General features: G+C 53.0%; 1 protein-coding gene across 6 annotated transcripts in view; it reads left to right on the top strand.

Moving 5' to 3' along the window:
• The first annotated feature begins 8,311 nt into the window (after positions 1 to 8,311).
• The window catches only part of CSNK1D (casein kinase 1 delta), a 38,605-nt gene continuing 37,175 nt past the window's right edge, over positions 8,312 to 9,741 (top strand). For all 6 annotated transcript variants that reach the window (XM_059996545.1, XM_059996550.1, XM_059996547.1 and 3 more), the window contains exon 1: positions 8,312 to 8,635. In XM_059996545.1, coding sequence (XP_059852528.1) covers positions 8,560 to 8,635 — 76 coding nt within the window. In that variant the 5' untranslated portion in view covers positions 8,312 to 8,559. The remainder of the gene's footprint in view (positions 8,636 to 9,741) is intronic.

Genomic DNA, 9,741 nt, shown 5'->3' with positions numbered 1-9,741 from the left:
GCGCTGAGGGTCCAGAAGTTTGCCCACTTTCCTTATCCTTCCTCCGGCTCCGACACTAGGGTAAAAAAGCAGGATCAGGAGATGAAGGGACCGTCCCCTCCAGCCCCTGGGAGCTGCACGTGACCTGGGCCAGTGAGAGGCTGGACCCAGGATCTCTGGAAGCTACCTACCAGGGACTTGGATTTTAATAAATGAAGAGACCAAAAACCATGGACCGCCCAGGAAACCCATCAGGCCTGGAAGGGCAGTTTTCTCAGGGCAGGCTCAGGGTGGTCGGGAGAAAGCTGTAACTGCTCCCTGCCCAGGCCCCCAGGTTCAGGATGCCCAGCCACGGCCCAGCCCTCCCTGATCCTTCCTCTCCCTACATGGGATCTCCACCCCGCGTGTTCTGCTGCTGCCCTGGAAGCCCCGCAGCACTTTGCATTCATCCCTGATATTCCTTCCCCTTCCTGATGTTAATAAGCAGTTTTTTTCTGCTGTTATTTGAAAACAAGACACAAACTATTTTTCCCACTAAGATGCACTCCTCACCTTCCCCCCATAACAAGATGAAATCTACAGAAAATTTATTCCTGTTTTCTTCCCTCCTGCCCACCTATCATGAGACCTCAGGAAGGATTCTATCCCCTGACTCCCTACCCCCAACTTCCGATCTTTTAGCGCTAGCCTACTGATAGACTTCCTGGCAGCAGCCCCTTCCATATCAAGGATCTTTATTCAACACTTACTTCCCCCAGTTCCAGAGAGATTATCACTACCTATTTTTCACTACATGTCAGCATGCATGCAAGTATACGCACACAAACCACACGTATGTGCACATGTGTTTCTGGGCACACATCTGCATGTGTGTCTGTGCACAGATGTGCGTGCATGTATGCACATGAACTCACAAGTGCATCTGTGCATGTGGTGTGCATGTACGCACATGTGAGTGCACACATACATATGTACACGTGCACACATGCAGGCATGCACGTTGTACACATCTCTGTGTGTGGGCGTGTACACATGCATACGTACAGATAGGAGGTGGGGGAAGACAGCTCACCACTGCTCTCCTGGTCCCTTTACTTCTCTGCCCTGAGAACTGGGTTCTGTCTCATTCTTGTTTACTAGGAGGCCTCTCTGGGCCCCTTCCTGGCTGGGCTCAGCGTGTCCAACTCAGGTGCCGGCACATGAGTCCAGGGAGCAGTCTAGGCTGTCCGAAGATGCTTTTCCCCAGCCTCTGCAGGCTTCGGGTCACACAAGGAGCCCAATGTCAGTCTGAATCTTTCTCCTTTGTCAGCAACCGCTTTCTCAATGAAGCTTTGAAAATCTCTTCCTTACCTGTGGGGTTTAGGAGATTTATCAGGATGGGCCCGGGCGGGGCCTGTCTTGGCCTCCTGCCTGGAGCTCTCTGGGCCTCGCACGTCTACATCCCTGGATCTTCCTGGAGATGTTCTATTATATCTGTCCAATGGTCCTGGTCACACTAACCACCTGTTGCTTTTGCTCCTCTGGGACTCCATCCACAACTGAGGTCTAAGCCTCTCATTTTTCCTGTGTGCTTTGCATCTCCTTGCATTTTCCCTCTGTGATATGAGGTGTTGCTTCTACCTGGACATCTAGGTGTTCATGGACAGCTGCCTCTCCTTCAGTTCACTGGATGACATTTTTATAGTTCACTTGTAGGGAGTCCTCTCTGCAAGAGAGCACACTGATATATGTGTGTGTGTGTGTGTGTGTGTTCAAGTGTATGAGCATGGGTTTCTCTGTTGGGTCAGAGGGGTGGGATGTTTGCACAGCCTCCTCTGGAAGATCTTCCTCTTTGACTCCTGGGCTCTGGTCCATGTCCCCTTCCTTTGTCAGTTTGTTGGTGCCAGGTTTGGTGGAAGAGGATGCTGACCTCGACATCTGTGCCCACCCCCCCAGCCAGGGGTGAGGACAAAGCCATCATCCCACCCTGGACTAGTGGCTGCTCTGGGATGGCTGCTGCCCCGGGCTGGCCCACCCGGCACCTTCCCAGCACCATCTCCACTGCACCTGTGGCCTCATCCACATTCTAGGTTACGGAGTCAAGACACAAACAAACAACCAAGACCCAGGCAGACAGCACAGTACGGTTGCAGCTGTCTGAAGCTCTTGGCACCTGGGTGAGGAAAGCAAGATAAATGGAGCCATCAGAGTCATGGGGGCCTCAAGAAAGAGCGGATGCTGACGGGAGGGGAGGGCAAGTCTTCTAGGAGGAAGGGTCCCAAGTCACCTGCTGCCAAACCTTTTAGGACAGAAAGCTGTCTACACCAGCTGCTCCACTGCCTCTCCTCCCCTCTCTCTCTTTTTCAATCCATGGATTTTTTAAAAATTGTGTTAAAATATACATAACATACAATTGCCATTTTAACCATTAAATGTACAGTTCGATGGCATTAAGTACATTCATGTTGTTGTGTAACCATTACCACGGTCCATCTCCAGACTCTTTTCATCTTCTTAAATGGAAACTCTGTTCCCATTAAACATTAACTCCCCAGTCCCCTCCCGCTCCCCTGGTAACTTCTCCTCGACTTTCTGTCTCCATGAATTTGCCTGCTCCAGACCTCATGTAAGTGGAATCAGTCTTTGTCCTTTTGTGACTAGCTTATTTCACTTAGTATAATGTCTGCAAGGTTCATCCATGTTTAGCACTTGTCGGAATTTCCTTACTTTTTAAAGGCTGAATAATATTCTATTGTATGTACAGGCACACTTCGCTTTATTGTTCTTTGCAGATGTTGCATTTTTTACAAACTGAACATCTGTGCCCTGTGTCAAGAAAGTCTATTGGCACCAGTTTCCAAAAGCATTATTCTATTTTATTATTTTTAAAATTTTATTTATTTATTTATTTTTGACTGCGTTGGGTCTTCGTTGCTGCACGCGGGCTTTCTCTAGTTGTGGCGAGTGGGGGCTACTCTTCGTTGCAGTGCATGTGCTTCTCATTGCAGAGGCATCTCTTGTTGCGGAGCATGGGCTCTAGGTGCGCAGGCTTCAGCAGTTGTGGCATAAGGGCTCAGTAGTTGCAGCTCGCAGGCTCTAGAGCACAGACTCAGTAGTTGTGGCACACAGGCTTAGTTGCTCCATGGCATGTGGGATCTTCCCAGACCAGGGCTTGAACCCATGTCCCCTGTATTGGCAGACAGATTCTTAACCACTGCTCCACCAGGGAAATCCCAGGATTATTTAAAAATTAAGGTATATACACTGGGTTGTTTTTTTTTTTTAAGACATAATGCCTTTGCACAGTTAATAGACTATAGTATAGTGTAAATATAACTTTTTTTTTTTTTTGGACATGCAGCATGTGGGATCTGAGTTCCCCGACCAGGGATTGAACCCATGTCCCCTGCACTGGGAGCACAGTAAAACTTTTTTTATCAAAGTATAGTTGATGTACAATATTATATTTTACAATGTACAATATAGTGATTCAAAACTTTTAAAAGTTATACTCCATTTGTAGTTATTATAAAATATTGCCTATGTTCCCTGTGTTGTATAATATATCCTTATAGCTTATTTTATACATAATAGTTTGTACTTCTTACTCCCTTACCCCTACATTTTTATACCTCCCCCCCACTGGTAACCACTAGTTCACTCTCTATTTCTGAGTCTGTTTCTTTTTTGTTGTATTCACTAGTTTGTTGTATCTTTTAGATTCCACATATAAGTGATATCATAGAGTATTTGTCTTTCTCTGTCTGACTTATTTCACTTAGCATGATACCCTCCAAATCATCCATGTTGTTGCAAATGGCAAGATTTAATTCTTTTTTTATGGCTGAGTGATATTCCATTTTATATATATATATATATATATATATATATACCACATCTTCTTTGTCCATTCATCTGTTGATGGACACTTAGGTTACTTCCATATCTTGGCAATTGTAAATAATGCTATGAACATTGGGGTCCATGTATCTTTTTGAATTAGTGTTTTTGTATTCTTTGAATATATACCCAGGAGTGGAAATGCTGGGTCATATGGTAGTTCTATTTTTAGCTTTTTGAGAAACCTCCATACTGTTCTCCACAGTGGCTGCACCAATTTACATTCCCACCAACAGTGTACAGGGGTTCCCTTTTCTCCACATCTTCATCAACATTTGTTATTTTGTTTGTTTTCTAAATTTTTTATTTATTATTTTTTAAATTTTATTTATTTTTTGGCTGTGTTGGGTCTTTGTTGCTGTGTCAAGGCTTTCTCTAGTTGCGGCGAGCAGGGGCTACTACTCTTGCGGTGCACAGGCTTCTCATTGCGGTGGCTTCTCGTGTTGCAGAGCACAGGCCCTAGGCACACGGACTCAGTAGTTGTGGCTTGTGGGCTCTAGAGCGCAGTCTCAGTAGTTGTGGCGCATGGGCTTATTTGCTCTGCGGCATGTGGGGTCTTCCTGGATCAGGGATTGAACCCGTGTCCCCTGCATTGGCAGGTGGATTCTTAACCACGGCGCCACCAGGGAAGTCCCTGTTGGCTTTTGCTAAAATCATAGAGTATTTGAAATTGCAGGTGCCCTGGAAAATCTAGAATCGGAAAGCCTCTCTGGGCCTGTTTCTGCATCTCACAATGATGTACTCATGATCTCTAAGGGAACAATGCAAGTTAGCATTCCTATGGTTTGTCAACATGTAGCAGGAGCAGAAAGGAGAAGACTCACCCCCTGGGTGCTCACGTGGGAGCCAGCTGGGGATGGTAGTCACGGGGGGCGACCTTCCCTCCAGGGTGTGAGCCTGGGCCACAAAGCCCCTCCTTGGTGACCCCGGGCTGCCCCAAGCTCTGGTCAAGGGGAAGCCACAGGTAGACACAATTTGCAAATGACCCCGGCCCCTGACCCATTAATTGGCTCTTGCCAGTGACCTGTGACCTGGGGCAGAAAAAGAACAAGTGACCAGGACCAGCCAGTAGCTGAAGGAGGCACAGCAGGGAGGTCAGGGGAGCTCAGGGACAGAAACTACTGGAAGCCAGAGTAGCCAGCCAGAGGAGGAAGGAGAGCAGAGGGAGTGGCTGTGAGGTGTGGGGTCACCATGAGAGACCATAGCCAGGGGACCCAGAGCAGCTCCCACCCCCTGCCCAGCACCAGGTCAGGTGTCCTTCCAAGGACATGGGCACATGTACATGCCTCTTGTTTCTGGAGATTGGAGTGTGTATCTATCCCTCTCCCCCAAAGAGTCTGACAACCCTTGGAGAGTTGAGGTGAGGTCGGGATGGGAGAAGGGAGGTGTGTGCTCTCAGGGGACAGGAAAATGCAAACCTCTGCAGCCTGATGCCAGCTCTGGCCTGACCTCAGAAAGCACAAGGGCTTCGTTCATGCATGGGGCGTTCGGGCATATGTGTGGGGTACGGGCTTCTTTTTGGGGTGATGAGAATGTAAAATTGACTGTGACAATGGTTGCCATATACTAAACACCATTGAACTGTGCGCTCTAAATGGGTGAGTTGTGTGGTTTGTGAACTCTGTCTTGATAAAGCCACTCACACAGGCGCACAATCACACACGGCACAAGCCCAGGAATCTTCTGCACACCAGGACACACACGGTCTCAGCTTGCTTCCTTTGCGCTCTGCTTTCACACGAGGGCAGAGGACAGGCTGGGCATCCCTTCCCCTCTGAAACCGCCTCACCTGCCCAGGAGGTCAGGAAGGTCTGGGTTGAAGCAAAGGGGACCATGTATTTGGAACTGCATTAAAACCGTGATGCCAGGTGGAGTGGGGATGGTCTGTGGAGAGAGATGTGGGACCCTGACAGCAATGCACAGGGGATGGAAAGAGGTAGCAGGGACCGGCTGGGAGTCCAGATAATGGGGAGGGGCCTGCAGGGATTGGGTGAAAGGCCTCCAGCCCTCCAGCCCCCACCCCACAGGCTTTTGTGTAAGACTTACCTTTTGTGGTTTCAGATTAAAATAAAAAGACCCCGGGCAGGGGTGTATAGGCCCCCAGCCCAGTTGGGGCATCCTAAGTGTGAGTGAGTTTTGAGGGGGAGCTGGCAGAAGCCAGTGTCCCTGCTGGAAGCAGAATCATGAGCCTTGGAGGGGGTGGTGAAACCCACCCTGGCTGCAAAGGCGGGGCTCTGAGCCTGGCAGTTCTGCTTGGAAATGGCCTGGGCTAGGAGCTGGGAGTTCATCCATGTGAGTCATTCATGAAGCCAGTGTTTACTGAGTGCCTACTATGTGCCAGGCGCAGGCTGGGTGTCAGCTTGGAGTCAGTGTGAACCGGGATACTAATGAGGCCATTTCCAACAAAAAGAACACTCACCTATGTGGGAGCCTTCATGCCACATGCCAGCCTTCTGGCCGTGTTATTCCTGGTCCTAACACCATGCTCCAAGGGCAGGTCTAAGACACTGACTTTCACCTTCAAGGTCACACAAGAGCAGGGCTAGAGAGCAGAACACGAGCACAGAGAGGATTGCAATTCTGGAGAGTGTACAAGGCCCCCACTCCTGCGGCCAGAAGTGGGGAAGCAGCTGTCATAGTTACACCCTCTACAAGCCCTAGCCCTGCAAGGGTGCTTCACAAATGGGAAACTGAGGCACACACAAGGGATGACTATGTGATTATCCTGACCAATTCTGAGGAAAAAAAAAGAAGCAGGCAGAACCCTGGAACCTGGGGGTAGCCCAAAGAGTTGCAGCTTCTTTCTGAGAAAGGACATCGAGGCCCCAGTAGGGGACTGCTGACCAGCGATCAGCCCAGGGCAGCTAAGGAAGTCTCCAGTCCAGTATTTCCAGGGAGCTGGTGCCAAGCCCCTTTCTGTTTCCAGTCTCCACTCATGGCTTTCTCTTGTGGGGAAACTGGACACTTAGCATATTCTGCCAGCAAGGCTAGTTTTACTAGTTTGGCAAAAATCTTCCCAACACCCTAAGACTGAGAAACTAGGCTAACCACTGTGCATGGACATGGGGTGTTCCTAATTGCCCACCACTCATTAGCAGCTGATCACGGTTTGCCTTGCAGCCTCTCCTTCTGTCTTCACACTGCTATGTAACGCTCAGGAATTGATGCCCCCTCCCCCAAATTGACCTCCAACTATTTTCAAACAGGGGCTGCACTACTGAGGCTGAGTGGTGGAGAGGGAAGACTTGTGAATGGAGAGACCAGGCACTTTCCTTCTCTGCAACCAGGGAAGATGATCCTGAATGGCGGCCCTGGCAACCATCTCACCCACACCTCTATGTAACCCCTGTGCTCAGAGCAGTATGTTTGTTAGCTGTCCAAAAATATGTATTAACAGCCTGTTTTATGGTTCTTTCTTTTTGGCTGGGGTGGGAGATAGGCGTAGAGAAGCATCGACACGAAAGTCATTCCTTCTTGGTTCAGGCACCTCTCTGAAGACCCAACGCAGACTAGATGAAAACATTGATCCAGTCTCCAGGCAATGGAACTGGAGAGGCAGGCAATGCAGACCTCACCCTCTGAAACGTGGTAGTGTCACCCTCACCCTTCAGTCTGACACCAGGCCCTAGGACGGCTCTTCCTTCAGTCCTAGGCTTGAGAGCGCTGTAGGCCCGGGACTTAGCTCATAGGGTGGGAAGGGCACAGCACAGTGCAGGTCTCGGCCAGCCCAAGAGATCTGTGCACACTTGTGTCCCCTGTAGCCTGGCCTGTGTCACTTCCCACAGGCGCCGGTGCAGGGAGGGCGGGCCCCTCTTGGAGAGTCCCGAATGTGCGGGTCTGGGGCCTGGAGGGACAAGCTCTCTCTCCTCTCTCCCTCCAGCAAAGGGCACTGCCTGTGTGCTTGTCCCAGGCCTGTCGCGAGAAGACGCTGGCTTCCCAGACACCTGCGGGAACAAACGAAGACCCTGCGAGAGCACGTGGGTCCTGCATGCGGAAGGGGGCCAAGCAAGGGGCTATCGGCCCGGGACTGCTGCGGGGAACAGGGGGCAAGGAGAGAAGGAGGTCTGGCCTGGCCTGGACGTCCGAGGGTCGCGAGGATGAAAGAAAACGCTGGGTTGCGGGGCGGGGGCTGGGGGGCGGGGGCGGGGGCCCGGCCCCACCCGCCCCGCCCTGCCCCACCCGCCCCGCCCTGCCCTGCCCTGCTCGGCCCCGCCCCGCCCCGCCCCTCCCCAGCCTGTCTTTCGAGGCCCCGGCCCCGCCCTAGCCCCGCCCCTAGAGCTGTGAGGTCCCGCCGCCGGCCAGTTGCCGAAACCGCGGCCCCGCCCCTCGGTCAGCGCGGCCCCGCCCTACCGGGGGTTGCTAGGGGAAGTGACGTCACAGCGCGATGGCGGTGGCTCCTTCCGGCAGCTGAAGGGGGTTTAGGCCCGGGAGATCCGAGTCCATCCGTGGCGGGGAGAGGGCAAGCGGGGTGGGCAGGGGCCGGAGCAGGGGCGGCGGCGCTCGGACTGTCCCATCCGTCCCGTATTGAGGCGTTGGGAGCGGCGGGGCGGCTGGAAAGCGATGGTGAAAGCGGGGCCGTGAGGGGGGCGGAGCCGGCAGCCGGACCCGCAGTAGCGGCAGCAGCGGCGCCGCCTCCCCGAGCTCAGACCCAGGAAGCGGCCGGGAGGGCAGGAGTGAACAGGTCGCGCCGCCGCCACCGCCATGGAGCTCAGAGTGGGGAACAGGTACCGGTTGGGCCGGAAGATCGGCAGCGGCTCCTTCGGAGACATCTATCTCGGTGAGGCGCCCTTCCCCGCGGATGGGCAGCCCCAAACCGGCGTCCCCCGGCCCCGGTTCCGCTCCGGCCCCCTCCCCGGCGACCCCGCCCCCGGCGGCCCCAACCCCAGCCCCCGCCCCGGGCATCCCCTCCGGCCAGTGGCGGTAAGCCTCGTCCCCCTCTGTTCGGGCCTCCCAGTTCCCCAGGCAGGAACTTGCGGCCTTTCCGACCCGCGCCCTCGAGGGCACCTGACCAACGTGCGCTCGCGGCCTTTGGGGAGCGGCCGGGAGCCTCGGTTAGGCCCTCGCTACCCGCTCGGCCCGGCCCTCGCTACCCGCTCGGCCCGCCCGCCTTGTGTCCGCTCCCGGTGTCCCTCCACGCAGACAAAGGGCCGTCGGCGAGTGCGGCCCCCGCGTCCTGCGCGCGTGCGGTGGGCACGAGTAGAGTCCGGGGCTGGCCGAGGCTTCTTCGGCGCTCCTCGTGACGATGCAGCCCCGGCTGACCAGCCCCTCTGGCCCGGGGTCTGGGCCGTGGACCGCAGGTGGCGCTCGGGGTCGCCTGGGGGCCAGTAGAGTGGTCGTTGAGAACATGTTGCGCATCCAAGTTCGGTACTAAGTACCTCGGCGTAAACGAGAATGACATTCAGGTGATTCGGGACAAAGTCAGCGCTAGGGTGTTGGGAGAATTAGAGGCAAATAAAGTGGTAAAGCTCTGCTCATGAGCTTGTCCTTTTGCTATGAAAACTCTCCAGGTACACTGGAAAAAAATGGGATTAGAATGTTCTGGATTGTTTCAGATTTACAGTGAAAGAATGCACGTGTGTGTTAAAAGGTTGGCTTGAGTCTTAAAGTTGGAAGTTTTAAAAATATAAGCGTTTCTCAGAGAAACTGTGTGTAAGTTACTCCTACCCCCGCATTTGGGGACATCCAGCCTGGCCCGCAATGCATGTGCAGAGGGACTGTCATTGTGCAAGTTTGGGGGTGAACATGCTCTGCTTGCGCAGCCCGCTCTGGTGTTTCTGTTTGGCTGGTGTACTTGTCAGGGAGGGTCAGGAATAGATTTGTATGTCAGTAATGCTTCTGGTTATGCTTTTCAGATGGTCCCAAGTGTGTGTGCTCACCGCCCCA

This window comes from Delphinus delphis, chromosome 19 (assembly GCF_949987515.2).
Source record: "Delphinus delphis chromosome 19, mDelDel1.2, whole genome shotgun sequence".
NCBI classification, from domain to species: domain Eukaryota; kingdom Metazoa; phylum Chordata; class Mammalia; order Artiodactyla; family Delphinidae; genus Delphinus; species Delphinus delphis.
Note: the sequence above shows the minus strand (reverse complement) of the source record. Positions and strands in the feature narration are given on the sequence as shown.